The sequence below is a fragment of the Salmo salar genome, chromosome ssa04, assembly GCF_905237065.1.
Source record: "Salmo salar chromosome ssa04, Ssal_v3.1, whole genome shotgun sequence".
NCBI classification, from domain to species: domain Eukaryota; kingdom Metazoa; phylum Chordata; class Actinopteri; order Salmoniformes; family Salmonidae; genus Salmo; species Salmo salar.
In genome coordinates, this window is record NC_059445.1 from 50,777,780 (window position 1) to 50,794,295 (window position 16,516).

The 16,516-nt window shown below is 43.6% G+C and overlaps 1 protein-coding gene across 6 annotated transcripts in view; it reads left to right on the top strand.

Moving 5' to 3' along the window:
- LOC106603370 (unconventional myosin-Ic) overlaps positions 1-16,516 on the top strand; it is a 28,909-nt gene that overhangs the window by 8,205 nt on the left and 4,188 nt on the right. For 3 of the 6 annotated variants that reach the window (XM_045717054.1, XM_045717057.1, XM_045717055.1), the window contains 21 exons: positions 8,118-8,276; positions 9,228-9,343; positions 9,563-9,761; positions 10,156-10,236; positions 10,497-10,676; positions 10,847-10,945; positions 11,238-11,351; positions 11,456-11,527; positions 11,816-11,935; positions 12,077-12,162; positions 12,492-12,597; positions 12,711-12,791; positions 12,933-13,024; positions 13,162-13,256; positions 13,607-13,653; positions 13,834-13,914; positions 14,198-14,303; positions 14,388-14,505; positions 15,730-15,843; positions 15,974-16,050; positions 16,269-16,337. In XM_045717054.1, the coding sequence (XP_045573010.1) occupies positions 8,118-8,276; positions 9,228-9,343; positions 9,563-9,761; positions 10,156-10,236; positions 10,497-10,676; positions 10,847-10,945; positions 11,238-11,351; positions 11,456-11,527; positions 11,816-11,935; positions 12,077-12,162; positions 12,492-12,597; positions 12,711-12,791; positions 12,933-13,024; positions 13,162-13,256; positions 13,607-13,653; positions 13,834-13,914; positions 14,198-14,303; positions 14,388-14,505; positions 15,730-15,843; positions 15,974-16,050; positions 16,269-16,337 (2,212 nt within the window). Of the gene's footprint in view, positions 1-852; positions 1,524-6,367; positions 6,593-8,117; positions 8,277-9,227; positions 9,344-9,562; positions 9,762-10,155; positions 10,237-10,496; positions 10,677-10,846; positions 10,946-11,237; positions 11,352-11,455; positions 11,528-11,815; positions 11,936-12,076; positions 12,163-12,491; positions 12,598-12,710; positions 12,792-12,932; positions 13,025-13,161; positions 13,257-13,606; positions 13,654-13,833; positions 13,915-14,197; positions 14,304-14,387; positions 14,506-15,729; positions 15,844-15,973; positions 16,051-16,268; positions 16,338-16,516 lie in introns of those variants that run through there. The other 3 variants (XM_045717056.1, XM_045717058.1, XM_045717059.1) reach the window with 3 other exon arrangements.

Below are 16,516 nucleotides of genomic sequence, written 5' to 3' on the forward strand. Positions count from 1 at the left end.
AATGTAAAAGATGGAGAACAAGCTATGAATGAAAAATACTGACAAGTTTTTCCCCCATCACTACAATTTATGAGAACAGTGTGGGAAAATGACACTTTGTTATCAGAAGATATATCGGTATAAGTTTTGCTCGCCAAAAACTCGGAATCAGTATCAGATCCAAAAAAACATATTGGTTGGGCTCTAGTGTTGGGTTTTTAAATGATAGTATTAGTAAGTGAAAATCATAACAGATATGGAGGCAGCAGTAGGGGGGCACTGTCCTCAAATGGTCCCTGCTATCCGGGATCTGACATCACCCAATTGAAGTTGACATTTAAAATAGTTAAGGTTATGGTTAAGTAAGGGTTATGATTAAGGGTAGGGGTTAGGGTTTAGGTTAAGGACGTCCCAAGGATCCAGAATAGTACTAACCATCCTCAAACTGAAGTCAGGGGGTGAGGTCACTGTAGAGTGAAAGAGACTGTCAAATAAGTGCACTGCTGCTCCACTATGTGTATACTGTACATAGGGGGTTAGTGGATATATCACTAACACACTCACAAAACGTGTGAACAAATGTGTGAATATATACCAGTACCCTACAAACATATTTCATATATATAGATAGTGGCAGAGTAGTTACATAAGCCTGTAATGAGACATTTCTGCTCTGGTATTGTTGTAAGAGAGTGATACATCTTGTGTTTGCACAGTTTTTTTTCCATGGACGGGAAGAGAGCCAATGAGAGGGTTAGGTATGAAATTCATCTTGTTGGTGTGACAGTTCTATTGCTATTATCGTCTATGAATCTGTCTCAGCTTGTAAGAGAAGAGAAGAGAAGAGAAGAGAAGAGGAAGGAGGGAGGGATAGAAAAAATGCACTCGGGCCACGTCATGTGATTTTTGTTTATCATTTTTTCTAGAGTTTCAGAACGGTTCCATGTTTCTTAACGTCCATGGGCTGTTAGCAGATTTTTCCAAACCTTTTGAACTCTCTTTTCTTTGGCCCGGCTCAGCCAGCATACTTTCCCTCTGTCTTTTTTTCTCTCTTTTTTTGGAAGGTGCTCTGGTCCAAGTGTGTGACGTGTTAGCGGAGTTACAGCCTGTGTTTCACAGTGGTGATTTAAGGACTTGCGGACGAATGGAGGAGAGGATGTTTACTTGACCTGTCAATGAGACTACAGGGCTGAAGTTGTAAACAAGTTGAACTGCTGGTATTTATTTAGGCTTGACGCTGTGTGCTTTGTCTTCAGAGGGTGGCACAACGGACAGAGAGAACAGCGGGAGAGCATGGTGTGAGGGTGTGTATGTGTGTTTGGAAGAGAGAAACAGACTGACAGAAACAGAGACAGCATGTAGTGTGTGTGAAGGAGAGAGTAACTGTAACCTGGATCTATTGCACATGGACAGAGGGAGGTAGATGAGCCACTAGAACAACTAGGGAGTCTTCCTGATGTGGAGGGAGGACCACTGACGCCAGAGAGGACCAGAGAGGGAGATCAACAACACTAAGCTAGGACAGAATGAGGTACCGAGGCAGGGTAAGAACCTTATTCCTTCTCTACATGCTGCTCATAACATGTCGTGTGTGTGTGTGTGGGGGGGGGGGGGGGGGGGACATTTCATCAGTCCCCACAAGCAAAAAAAGTGGGGACATTTCATCAGTCCCCACAAGGAAAAAGGCTATTTTAGGGTTAGGTTTAGAATAAGGGTTAGGTTGGGGTTCCCGAGTGGCGCAGCGGTCTAATGCACTGCATCTAAGTGCTAGAGGCGTCACTACAGACACCCTGGTTTGAGTCCAGGCTGTATCACAACCGGACGTGATTGGGAGTCCCATAGGGCGGCGCACAATTGGCCCAGTGTCATCCGGGTTTGGCCGGTGTAGGCCGTCATTGTAAATGAAAAAATTGGATCTTAACTGACTTGCCTTTTTAAAGAAAACAATTAAATAGGCTTAAGGGTTAATGCTAGAGATCAAATCAAACTTTATTTGTCACATGCGCCGAATACAACAAGTGTAGACTTCACCGTGAAATGCTTACTTACAAGCCCTTAATAACCAACAGTGCAGTTCAAGAAGAGTTAGGTTTAGGGTTAGGGAAAATAGGATTTTGAATAGGAATCAATTTTTTGGTCCCCACAAGGATTGTAAAACAAACATTTGGACTATAGTTCTCCCACCATTCCTATGAGTCATGCCATTGCCTGGGACTGGCACTAGGCTCTCCTGGGATATACTGTAGCTGGTGGCTGGTAATTTTCCACTCTGTCCAGTGCTAGCACATCCATGCTGGAGAGACAGCTGTGGAGCTGGTGTGTGTCCACCCATAGTAGGTATGTCTGGGGACGGAGCAGAGGGGCACCTTATAAGGAAGAGACTGAGGGGAATCAGCCCAGCGCTGCTGACTTAAGGGGCCCAGAGCCAAGTCCCGCTGAAGCCTCCCTGCTGCCTCTCATAGATGCACCACAACCCTCTTGGCTCCATAGGACTACATAACCCTCAACCCTCACCTACTTGTTGTGTGTATGTACTGACATGTACAGTATGTGTAACTGATAGATGCACACACACACACACACACACACACACACACACACACACACACACACACACACACACACACACACACACACACACACACACACTACATGCTAATGTTTTTAAATGTATGTTAATTATTTATGAAGTATTCTGTCTGTAATGTATTTTTCATTATGTGTTGGACCCCAGTAAGACTAGCTGTCGCCGTTGGATCCTAATAAATCAAATCAAAATAGGACTACAACACCCACAAGACTCTCTACTCCATAAGACTAAAACACTCACATCCCTCACTACTACGGGTGCGTTTGTAAATTCTCGCTGGTGTGCTCTGGGCGTTCGTAAATTCAGAGCGTTGTCAGATTGTCCGTTCGTAAATTCAGAGTGTTTCGCTCTCTGAGTGTTCAGAGCGCACACTGGAAGCTCTGGCCGAGGAGTAGGGTTGATCCGAGCATTCTGACCTCACAGCGGCAGTCAAGCACCCAAGTCAACTGGCTAAAGTTAGCTAACTGGCTAGCTACTTCCAGACATAAATGACAGAACAACTCACTCTGACCATTTTATTTGCCCTAGCAGAGCTGGTTAGGCTGTTTTCATGTTATCCAGAGGGTTTGTGACTGTAACTGTGCTGCTGGCAACAATTCAATTACGCTTTTTTGCCAACGTTTAATGATACCGGCCATATTCAATGGGTGTTGAGCGTTCGTAAATTCATCAGTTATACGAACGCACCCTACATAGTACAGTATTGCAGCAACAACAGCCCTCATCGCTCTATTGGACTACAACTTCCACAATCCTCACTGTTTTTCAAGACTACTCCACTCACAGCCCTCACTGCTCCATAAGATTGCGACGCACAAAACTACAAAACCAACGACTACAACACCTACTGTTGAAGTCAGACGTTTACATACACCTTAGCCAAATACATTTAAACTCAGTTTTTCACAATTCCTGACTTTTAATCCTAGTAAAAATTCCCTGTGTTAGGTCAGTTAGGATCACCACTTTATTTTAAGAATGTGAAATGTCAGAATAATAGTGGGGAGAATGATTTATTTACGCTTTTATTTCTTTCATCACATTCCCAGTGGGTCAGAAGTTTACATACACTCAATTAGTATTTGGTAGCATTGCCTTCAAATTGTTTAACTTGGGTCAAACGTTTTGGGTACCCTTCCACAAGCTTCCCACAATAAGTTGGGTGAATTTTGGCCCATTTCCTCCTGACAGAGCTGGTGTAAAAGAGTCAGGTTTTGTAGGCCTCCTTGCTCGCACACGCTTTTTCAATTCTGCCCACAAATATTCTAAAGGATTGAGGTCAGGGCTTTGTGATGGCCACTCCAATACCTTGACTTTGTTGTCCTTAAGCCATTTTGCCACAACTTTGGAAGTATGCTTGGGATCATTGTCCTTTGGAAGACCCATTTGCGACCAAGCTTTAACTTCCTGACTGATGTCTTGAGATATTGCTTCAATATATCCACATAATTTTCGTTCCTCATGTGGCCATCTATTTTGTGAAGTGCACCAGTCCCTCCTGCAGCAAAGCACCCCCACAATATGATGCTGCCACCCCCGTGCTTCATGGTTGGGATGGTGTTCTTCGGCTTGCAAGCCTCCCCCTTTTTCCTCCAAACATAACGATGGTCATTATGGCCAAACAGTTCTATTTTTGTTTCATCAAACCAGAGGACATTTCTCCAAAAAGTACGATCTTTGTCCCCATGTGCAGTTGCAAACCGTAGTCTGGCTTTTTATGGTGGTTTTGGAGCAGTGGCTTCTTCCTTGCTGAGCGGCCTTTCAGGTTATGTTGATATAGGACTCGTTTTACTGTGGATATAGATATTTTGTACTTGTTTCCTCCAGCATCTTTACAAGGTCCTTTGCTGTTGTTCTGGGAATGATTTGCACTTTTTGCACCAAAGTACGTTCATCTCTAGGAGACAGAACGCATCTCCTTCCTGAGCGGTATGACGGCTGTGTGGTCCCATGGTGTTTATATTTGCGTACTATTGTTTGTACAGATGAACGTGGTACCTTCAGGTGTTTGGAAATTGCTCCAAAGGATGAACCAGATTTGTGGAGGTCTCCAATTTTTTTCTGAGGTCTTGGCTGATTTCTTTTGATTTTCCCATTATGTCAAGCAAAGAGGCACTGAGTTTGAAGGTAGACCTTGAAATACATCCACAGGTACACCTCCAATTGACTCAAATGATGTCAATTAGCCTATCAGAAGCTTCTAAAGCCATGACGTCATTTTCGGGAATTTTCCAAGCTGTTTAAAGGCACAGTCAACTTAGTGTATGTAAACTTCTGACCCACTGGAATTGTGATACAGTGAATTATAAGTGAAATAATCTGTCTGTAAACAATTGTTGGAAAAATTACTTGTGTCATGCACAAAGTAGATGTCCTAACCGTTTTGCCAAAACTATAGTTTGTTAACAAGAAATTGTGGAGTGGTTGAAAAACGAGTTTTAATGACTCCAACCTAAGTGTATGTAAACTTCCGACTTCAACTGTACATCCTCACAGGTCCACCAAACTTCATTACCCACAGGGCCGATTGATACTCTACACAGAGGCTTGTGCTTTTCTCATATTATATAGAACACTCATCTCTTCTAAGGGCCACAGGACCCTGTTCACGGGGCCACAGTAACTAGGCCTACACTACTTGAGAGTCCACTTACAACCCAACCTCTTAAGGATCTTTTTTTCAGTTTTCGCCTAAAATGACGTACCCACCTCTAACTGCCTGTAGCTCAGGACCGGAAGCAAGGATATGCATATTCTTGATGCCATTTGAAAGGAAACACTTTGAAGTTTGTGGAAATGTGAAATTAATGTAGGAGAATATAACACATTAGATCTGGTAAAATATCATTGTTTTGTCCCATCATCTTTGAAATGCAAGAGAAAGGTCTTAACGTACTGTTCCAGGTTAGCCACAATTTAGACTTTGACCACTAGATGGCAGCAGTGTATGTGCAAAGTTTTAGACTGATTCAATGAACCATTGCATTTCTGTTCAAAATGTTCTATCAAGACTGCCCAAATGTGTCTAATTGTTTTATTAATACATTTTCGAGTTCATAGCTGTGCACTCTCCTCAAACAATAGCATAGTATTCTTTCACTGTAATAGCTACTGTACATTGGACAATGTAGTTAGATTTAACAAAAATGGAAGCTTTCTGCACATTTCAGATATTTCTATGTCCTCAGAAATGTTCTTGTTACTTCCAAACTCATACTAATCACATTAGCCTACGTTAGCTTAACCGTCCCGTGGGGGGACACCGATCCCGTAGAGGATGAGGCAGCATTTTAGAGAAACACACAAACAGCCAAACACACAAAAGACGCATTCAGTGGAGATCCTTGAAGACCTGACCCTAAGCCTAAAATACCTTCGAGAAAATCACTATACGTGCATGCACGCGTGTGTGTGTGTGTGTGTGTGTGTGTGTGTGTGTGTGTGTGTGTGTGTGTGTGTGTGTGTGTGTGTGTGTGTGTGTGTGTGTGTGTGTGTGTGTGTGAGGGGATTCCTCTGTGTGTTTTACTTTCTGCAGGAAGGCCACCTGCGAGAACAATACTCTGAGGTAGAGGGGGGCTGGGTAGGAGTGCAGAGTGGAAGTGTCTCCTGGCTTTCCCATGCTCATAGTTCTTGGCTTCACTCCACTGTTGTCCTTGTGTTGTTTCAAGGATTTTCCACCATTAAGCGTTCAGAGATAACGACCAGTTAGTGACATTAACCAACCCCTAACGACACCCCTGAGAGGACTGTGTGTTCCCAAAGCCCCTGACCCCATTGTTCCTCTCCCAGTGTGTCTTGGTGTGTGTGTGTGTGTGTGTGTGTGTGTGTGTGTGTGTGTGTGTGTTAGGGGGTTTGCTTACGCACTTCAAATGATTACACCTGATACAGTGAGTGATCAAACAGACTAGAGGGTGATTGGTTGTAGTAGAACGGTGCTGGAATGCAGGACATAGCCTTGACATTTCTGTTCTGTACTGGTGGATAATAGTAGTCGTAACTGGATAATGCACACACCAATTCACGGTAGGTATATTTTTTGTCTCTTCTCTTCTGATATTTTCGGATTAACATGTCGGTGAACTTCTCTGGGTATTATTTCTTGTCTGTGCTCTGTTTGTCGTCAGAATACCAGGGTTTACATGTACACACACTTCTTTAGCAGCATTGGTCAGAACCTGACTGGCGCTAAAGCCTGTATTTACTGTATATACATCCCAATACGCTATCTCACAATCACACAATAGAGGATCTTAGAGACACTGTTTATATTAAGGATTATTGAAATGGCTTCATTGTTTGATTTATGTTCTGCATGTCTGAACGTCCTGTGTGTGCTTTCCTCTGGTTGATATGGTTGTTCCTGACAAGCCTCTTGTGGAGGTGTTTATTTGCAGTGCTGTGGTGTTGTCAGTATACGCCCAATCCCAACTCGACCCTCTGCCCTACCCTCCATGCACTTGTGTAGATCTAAGAGGTTTGGATTGGTGTAAGTGATATGAGGAATTCCTCCTAGCCTATCAAAGGGCAAGGTGAGGATTTTAACATATTGCTTATACCTATCAAATTATTTCAGGTCGGCCTCCTGAGTGGGCAGCAGTCTAATGCTTGAGGCGCCACTACAGCCTGGAATTCGATCTCAGCCATCTGTGACCAGGAGCCCCAAAAGGCGGTGCACAATTGGCCAGCACCATCCGGGTTAGGGGAGGGTTTTGCCGGCAGGGCTTTCCTTGGCTCATCTCTCTCTAATAACTCCTTGTGGCAGGCCAGGCGCCTGCAAGCTGACTCGGTCGTCAGTCGGACGGTGGTTGGTCCGACACATTGGTTCGGCTGACTTCTGGGTTAAAGCTGCAATATGTCACCAAATCTGCCAAAATTCACATAGAAATGTGAGTTAGAGATATGCCATTCTCATTGAACGCAAGTCTAAGAAGTGGTAGATCTGTTCTATGTGCTCTATTTCTATGCTTCCCATGCTTAAGTCTCGTTTTTGCGTCTTTAACTTTTGGTTTTGTACACCAGCTTCAAACAGCTGAAAATACAATATTCTTGGTTATTGAAAATATATTTCACAGCGGTTTAGATGGTACAATGATTCTTTACACTCTGAATGCTTGTTTTGTCACATACACTGAAATTAGACAAAATATTAGAATTTTAGCAACCAGGAAATGGCGGAGAGATTTCTGCATATTGCACCTTTAAGAGAGTGTGTTAAGAAGCAGCTCGGCTTGACGGATCATGTTTTGGAGGATGCATATCTCAATCTTCGCCTCTCCTGATCCCGTTGGGTTGCAGCAATGAGACAAGTTCGTAACTACCAATTGGATGTCACAAAATTGGGGAGAAAATGGGATAAAAAAAAATAAAAAATGTTCAGGTCTAGTTGAAGTGCATGGTGGTGGGATTCAATTTGGATAAAAGCGTCTGCTAAATTGCATTTATTATTATTATTATATTATATTATTTGGGATTCTATGTATCTGGGAAAGAGCGGCAGGCAATGATGTCTTCCCCTTCTATCCCCCTCCCTTTCTCTCTCTCTCTATAGGAGGTGGGAGGTGAGGGCAGAGTTCATAGAGTTATGGAGAGTACTCTGACAGCCCGGGACAGGGTGGGGGTGCAGGACTTTGTGCTGTTGGAGAACTACACTAGCGAGGCGGCCTTCATTGAGAACCTGCGCCGACGCTTTGGAGAGAAACTCATCTATGTAAAGAATCATATCATATAGGCTATATGGAAATCTTATCATAAAAATGACTGCATACAGATGTAGGATCTCAATGGGATCACTCTTTTGTTGCTGAGAATTTTCCTGCACTGCAGGAATGCAAACTTGTAGTGGATTCGAGGTTTAAAAAGGCTTCTAAAGTTTGTATTTTCCACTTACATTTTTTCAACTTGATTTGCCTTGTACGCTACAAAAAATGTCCAATAATTATAATCCACAGAATAATTCACATTTCCTGTTGCCGCAGGATAGTTTTCCGGCTGAAATTAAGATCCTACATCTGTAGCTTTAACATAATGTTTGACTTGATTTGCGTTGTACCCTACAAAAAATGTCCAATCATTATAATCCACAGAAAGATTCACATTTCCTGTTGCTGCATGATCATTTCCCTGCTGTTGTCATGATTGTGTGTAGGAACGGACCAAGGCGCAGCGTGAATATCATTCCACATATCTTATTATAATGTGAAACTATGCAAGACATACAATAAACCATAAACAAAACAACATACTGTGACGAAGAGGTGCTACATGCACTAACTCAAAATAATCTCCCACAAAACAAAGGTGGGAAAAACAACTAAATATGATTAAATATGATCCCAAATTAGAGAAAACGGTGACCAGCTGCCTCTAATTGGGGATCATCCAAAAACCCCAACATAGAGAAACAGAAACTAGACCCAAACAACATAGAACAATTAAACTAGAATAAACCCCCCAGTCACGCCCTGACCTACTCTACCATAGAAAATAAGAGCACTCAATGGTCAGGACGTGACAGCTGTAGCAATCCGGCTGAAATGAAGATCCTACATCTGTAGCTTTAACATAATGTTTGCTATTGGTAGATTTTTTTATATCAGTGTTTTTGTGGGGTATTAGAGGGGTTGGTGACTGCAGTGTGCGGGTCTTGTCTCCCTGTCAGACCTACATAGGGTCAGTCTTGGTATCAGTGAACCCATACAAGGACCTGGAGATCTACTCCAAGGCACACATGGAGCGCTACCGAGGGGTCAGCTTCTACGAGATATCACCCCACATGTAAGTCACCCTCTGACCCCTGATCCTTAACCTTTCTCTGACCCAGCAGGACCAGAATGAGTGTGTGTATATGTGAATGTGCTCTGGAACATTACATTTACAGGATGTAGTGTATGTTTACTATCAGATGGTGATCCACTGTATGTGAATACACCAGTATGAGCCCAATCACTAGCTGACATCATGTTTGTATCCCACCCCTCTTTCTCTATCCTGTAGCTATGCGGTGTCAGACAACACATACCGGGCCATGCGGACTGAGAGGAGGGACCAGTGTATCCTGATCTCTGGGGAGAGCGGAGCAGGGAAGACCGAGGCCTCCAAGAAGATCCTCCAGTACTACGCCACTACCTGTCCTGTCACTGACCACATGAGCACGATCCGGGACCGGCTGCTGCAGTCCAACCCTGTTCTTGAGGTACACACCCCGCCCCCTCCCAAGATCCCCTTCCCAGGATCTCTTCCTATGAGCACCTCTATAGGCTCTGGAGGAGGAAGGACATTTATAGCAGGGGTACTGAGACTTGTGTAACATTAATGAAATAAATGAATGGCCCACTACAAAATGACGTTCCTTCAGAGAAGTAACTCTATTAGTGGATGAGGGAAAGCATGTTGATCCATTGCATATTTTGAACCAATCTCTGACAAAGCCATAACAATAGATAGGTGCTGCTGTGAACATGCTATTACTGTACTGTTAATGTTTCCTCTCTCTCTTCCTCTCTCTTGATCTTATCTCTGTTGTTTCCCACACTCACTTCCTCTCTCTCTCTCTCTCTCTCTCTCTTTTCCTGGCTCTCTCTCTGCAGGCCTTTGGTAATGCCAAAACATTGCGAAACGACAATTCCAGCCGCTTTGGAAAATACATGGATGTCCAGTTTGACTTCAGGGTAAGCCTGTTTTCCCTTCCTTTAGCTCCTGGGTTGAGGGATTTCCCACACATAGGTCTACCATCGCTGACACTCATGCCATACTATCTCTACAGAACGCCATTCCATCAAAAGATTGTGCATGACTAATAAATGTGACATTCATGGCTTTACCATACAGCATGCCTTACTATGAATCTAAAACAGGATGCAGCTTAAGAAGCTCTAGTAGGACCACCCTCAGCAGTACCTTGACTGTCCCTGTCCCTAACCTCCCCTAGGGGGCACCAATAGGAGGCCACATCCTCAACTACCTACTGGAGAAGTCTCGTGTGGTGCACCAGAACCACGGAGAGAGGAACTTCCATATCTTCTACCAGCTGCTGGAGGGAGGAGAACAAGACCAGCTCAGCAAGTTGGGCCTGGAGAGAAACGCTCAGAAATACCACTACCTGGTCAAGGTGTGTGTGTGTGTGTGTGTGTGTGTGTGTGTGTGTGTGTGTGTGTGTGTGTGTGTGTGTGTGTGTGTGTGTGTGTGTGTGTGTGTGTGTGTGTGTGTGTGTGTGTGTGTGTGTGTGTGTGTGTGTGTGTGTGTGTGGTGATTTGAACAGTGATGTCCTGTATCTCTCAGGGTTGCTGTCCCAGGGTGAGCTCCATCAATGACAAGAATGACTGGAAAACAGTGAGGAAAGCCCTGATCGTCATCGGCTTCCATGAAGAGGAGGTGGAGGTCAGAAACACTTCAGTGTACATCAGAGGAGGCTGGTGGGGGAAGCTATGGAAGAACGGGCTCATTATAATGGAATGAATGGAACGATATCAAACATATTGAAACCTCATGTTTGACTCTGTTCCAATTGTTCACACCCAGCTATTACAATGAGCCCGTTCTCTTATAGCTCCTCCCACCAGCCTCCACTGGTGCACATACTGTATGTCACTGCAAATACCCACCCGGAGTTTCACTCTGAAAACAGTGAGAATGTCATGGTTTAAATGTGTCTCTTCTCTCTCCCTGCTAGGATCTGTTGAATATAATCGCAAGTGTCCTTCATCTTGGGAACACTCAGTTTGGAGAAGGGGAGGATGGAGAAACCCAGATCACCACTGAGCCACAGCTCACATATCTGTCCAAGGTTAGAACTTCTAACATGAACTCTACCCCCTCCCACAGACTGACACAATCCCTATTTCTCCATTTTAAAGGCAGATGTTGATTTTTTCCCTGCTTGTTCTGCAGCTGTTGGGTGTGGATGGACCAGCGCTGAGAGAGGCACTCACTCATAAGAAACTCACTGCCAAAGGGGAAGAGGTGAGTGTCTGGTGGGATGTTTCACTTCATACAAAACTATGCCTCTAGCCTGCTGATATAATTTTAATATCATTTTATATATATTTTATATAATCTAATATCCCACTTACCAAGAAGTAATACAGTATGCCACTGATGTGTATGGCATGAATATTTTGATTCATTTGTTTAAAAGAGAGGGTACTGATAAAGTACAGCTGAGCCCAGAAATAACACATGAAAGTATTTATTTCAATGTGTGTGTACGTATGTGTGTGTACTGCGTACTTATGCGTGTGTATGTTCCAGATGAAAAGCCCGTTGAGTTTTGAGCAGGCTGTGGCAGCCCGTGATGCCTTGGCCAAAGCGGTGTACGGCCGTGCCTTCACCTGGCTGGTGGCGAAGATCAACCAGTCTCTGGCTTTCAAGGTCTCTCACACACATCAATCATGATAGCTAGCTAGAACAATTCACTTATTATTTACTCTTAGTTATTGCTCTCCCTCTTTGCCAGCTACCGTAATGCTGCTTGCTACCTCCAAAACTGAGTGGATTGTGTTCTATTTACAGGATGAAGTGTACAACAGCAGTAAGGGCTCGTCATCCGTCATAGGACTGCTGGATATCTACGGCTTTGAGGTCTTCCAACACAATAGGTACCTGAAAACATTCTAGCTGTTAACTTACTGTGTGTGTGTGTGTGTGTGTGTGTGTGTGTGTGTGTGTGTGTGTGTGTGTGTGTGTGTGTGTGTGTGTGTGTGTGTGTGTGTGTGTGTGTGTGTGTGTGTGTGTGTGTTAGCAATTTGTTTGTACAGTCAACCCAATTCTGATATCTTTTGACCAATCACATCAGATCTTTTCACATCAGATCTGATTGGTCAAAAGACCAATTAGTGAAACAAAGATCCGAATTAGGCAGCCTAATTAACATATTGTAGCATAGTTGTTTTGTGCCATCTTTCTAATCCTAACCATCTCCCTGTAGTTTTGAGCAGTTCTGCATCAACTACTGCAATGAGAAGCTGCAGCAGCTGTTCATCAAGCTCACCCTCAAGTCTGAGCAGGAGGAATACGAAGCAGAGGGCATCACTGTGAGTCTGTGTATCAGAGAAAAAGACAAAACAAGGATAGAGATGTACTAGGAAAGGCATATTGTCATGTAGTGATGAGGTTGTAGTTCATTAAATGCAACTGTGTATTTCAGTGGGAGCCGGTGAAGTACTTTGACAACAAGATCATCTGTGACCTGGTGGAGGAGAAACACAAAGGCTTCATCTCCATCCTGGTGAGAATGACTGGCATTCACTTCAGTTTAGTGGTTTATCTGACTCTCTTTAGTCTTTCTCCTCTCTAGTATCTCTCTCCCTCTGTCCTCTCCCTGTCTCTATTTGAATGTTAACGTATAAATGTGAAATGTGTTGATGAGGATGAGGAGTGTTTGAGACCAGGGGAGCCCAGCGATATCTCCTTCCTGGAGAAGCTCGAGGACACTTTGGGAGGCCATGCCCATTTTGTCACGTGAGTCCAATCTTTCTCTTACACACACACACACACGTCATATTTTGTTTGTGTATTTGCACCATCACCCCAAAATGTATTTGTTTGTATATTTGTGGCTCTGTATCTAAGATATGAATTGTCTCTATGTCTGTCAGTCACAAATTGGCGAATGGGAAGACTCGCAAGGCGGTGGGCAGGGAGGAGTTCAGACTGATTCATTATGCAGGAGAGGTCAACTACACTGTCAATGGTGAGCTAGCTAATCAATCAGTCAATAGTAGAACTGCCGTTCCGTGTCAGAGGAACCAGTTCCGGTGGCATGCACTGAAACGCGTCGCCTTATCTGTTCTTTATCTTTATATTCATTTCTGGTGTGTTTTTTTCTTCTTTCGAGTGTCATGATAACTGAATACATGAATATATCTGATTGAATATGACTCTGAATGCTGTACCTGCACCTGTAACCACCCTTCTGAAAAAATGACAAACGAAATAAAAAGTTGGTCACAGAAATATTTGGGGTATAACTGCAAGAAATAATTCACTGATTTCAACCACACAAATACTCTCTGTATTGTTTTATGTTCCTGTGCATCACAGGGTTTCTGGACAAAAACACCGACCTGCTCTATAGAAACCTGAAAGAGGTGAGGCTGGAGTAACAATAGAGAAATGAGAACACTCTCACACTCACCACACTCATGAACTCTCTCAGAACTCCCTCACACTGTTTATGTGTGTACACTACAGTAGGTATATACAGTATAGTGTCCATAGGTGTGGTGTGGTGTGTTTATATGGTTCTGTGTTGTGCTTTCTCTGTCCAGGTCATATGCCAGTCAGATAACCAAATCCTGAGTCAGTGCTTCCACAGAGAGGAAGTGACCACCCAAAAACGCCCAGAGACGGTGAGAAACACGCACACAGACATACACACACAGATATACACTCACAGCCGACTAAAGTCAACTCCATGATTTACATTGGAGTTGAGCAGCGACTAGCGTGGGCGGACTGGATTTTAGCACCCAAATAATTATTTTACACGACAAAGAATAGCACACATTTACACGGGACAATGTCATGTGTAAATGCAGGCTTTTCTTTGGGTGCTGAAAGTGGAGTTTAGTCAGCTAACGTGCACACAAATACACACAGTTTGATATCGCACCTCACTGCTGCCCTCTGCAGGCGGCCACTCAGTTTAAGAACAGCCTGGCCAAACTGATAGAGATCCTGATGTCTAAGGAGCCATCCTATGTGCGCTGTATCAAACCCAACGATGCCAAGCAGTCAGGTAATCATACACTGTAAAATCAGTCAATCAGTCAATCAGTCAATCAATCAATCAATCTGTCAGTGTAATATTCTTTCTCAACAGGGAGGTTTGATGAGGCTCTGGTCAGACACCAGGTCAAATATCTGGGTCTGATGGAGAACCTGAGAGTCAGGAGAGCTGGCTTTGCTTACCGCCGACGCTACGAAGCCTTCCTACAGAGGTATGTTTGTCTGTCATTCTGAATGTATTTAGACCCCTTGACTTTTTCCACATTTTGTTACGTTACAGCCTTATTCTAAAATGGGTTAAAAAAAAAATCCTCATCAATCTACACACAGTACCTCATAATAATTAAGCAAAAACATTATATTAGACATTTTAGCAAATTTATATTTTAAAAAAATAACTGAAATATCACATTTACATAAGTATTCAGACCCTTTACTCAGTACTTTGTTGAAGCACCTTTGGCAGCGATTACAGCCTTGAGTCTTCTTGGGTATGACGCTACAAGCTTGGTATTTGGGGAGCTCCTCTCATGCTCTGTCAGGTTGGATGGGGAGCGTCGCTGCACAGCTATTTTCAGGTCTCTCCAGAGATGTTCAATTGGGTTCAAGTCCGGGCTCTGGCTGGGCCACTCAAGGACATTTAGAGACTTGTCGACGAAGCCACTCATGCATTGTCTTGGCTGTGTGCTTAGGGTTGTTGTCCTGTTGGAAGGTGAACCTTCACCCCAGTCTGAGGTCCTGAGCACTCTGGAGCAGGTTTTCATCAAGGATCTCTCTCTACTTTGCTCTGTTCATCTTTCCCTCGATCTTGACTAGTCTCCCAGTCCCTGCTGCTGAAAAACATCCCAACAGCATGATGATGCTGCCACCACCATGCTTCACCATAAGGATGGTGCCAGGTTTCCTCCAGACATGATATTGTGCCTCGACACAATCCTGTCTCAGAGCTCTACGGGAATTAATTCGACCTCATGGCTTGGTTTTTGCTCTGACATGCACTGTCAACTGTGGTACCTTATATGGACAGATGTGTGCCTTTCCAAATCATGCCCAATAAATTGAATTTACTCCAATCAAGTTGTAGAAACATCTCAAGGATGATCAATGGAAACAGGATGCGCCTTAGCTCAATTTCAAGTCTCATGGCAAAGGGCCTGAATATTTATGTAAATACATTTTCTTTTATGGTTTTATGGTTTTATAAATTTGCAAAAATGTCTAAAAACTGTTTTCGCTTTGTCATTATGGGGTATTGTGTGTAGCTTGATGAGGAAAATAGTTTTTTAAATCAATTTTAGAATAAGGCTGTAACGTAACAAAATGTGGAAAAGGAGAAGGGGTCTGAATACTTTCTGAATGCAATGTATTATGTGACTGTTTACACATTTCTATAACCACAGTTTCTATATTAACCACATACATTTATTTAACCACAGGTACAAGTCTCTGTGTCCTGGGACGTGGCCTAACTGGCAGGGCAGACTCGCTGATGGAGTTGCCGCTCTGGTCCAACACCTGGGCTACAAACCAGAGGAATACAAACTGGGAAAGTATGTACACACAGGGAGGGAGGGGGGAGGGAGAACGGAAAGTAAGGGGACTTCCATTTGCCTTAGTCATGCTATGAGGAGAAACATGAGACAGTATGTTGTTGATGTGTAATTTCCTATGTCTTTGCAGGACCAAGATCTTCATCCGCTTCCCAAAGACTCTGTTCACCACTGAAGATGCCTTGGAGGCCAGGAGGCCCGCCCTCGGTAAGACTATACAGCAGGGACGACGATGACAAGGCTGTTTAGTTTGGGGGGAATTAATGTATTGAAGAAAATAACATAGATCATGATTAACAGTGAACTGCCCTTGGCAGAAGTATGAGGATGTATAATACACTAAGCAAATGTAATAAGGATGTAATTGATATAGTCTGTTCTGTGGTCAACCATTTTGTCTCCTCTGTTCCTGTGCTCTGTTCTAGCTCTCACCCTACAGACCTCATGGAGGGGCTACCGAGAGAGGGCCAAGTACCACCGCATCAGAAACGCAGGTGAGGGATCAAACAGCTCATACTCTTACCTGCTTCTCAATTACTGCTTCCTCAAGCAATTACTCTGCAGCCACTTTCTGCTGAATGAAGTAAGGCCGAGAATATGATTTTGTTTGTTCTTCTGAGCTCTGCACAGTTGTAGCTTGTTGGGGTGTTTCTGGGATATGACTGATTGTTTT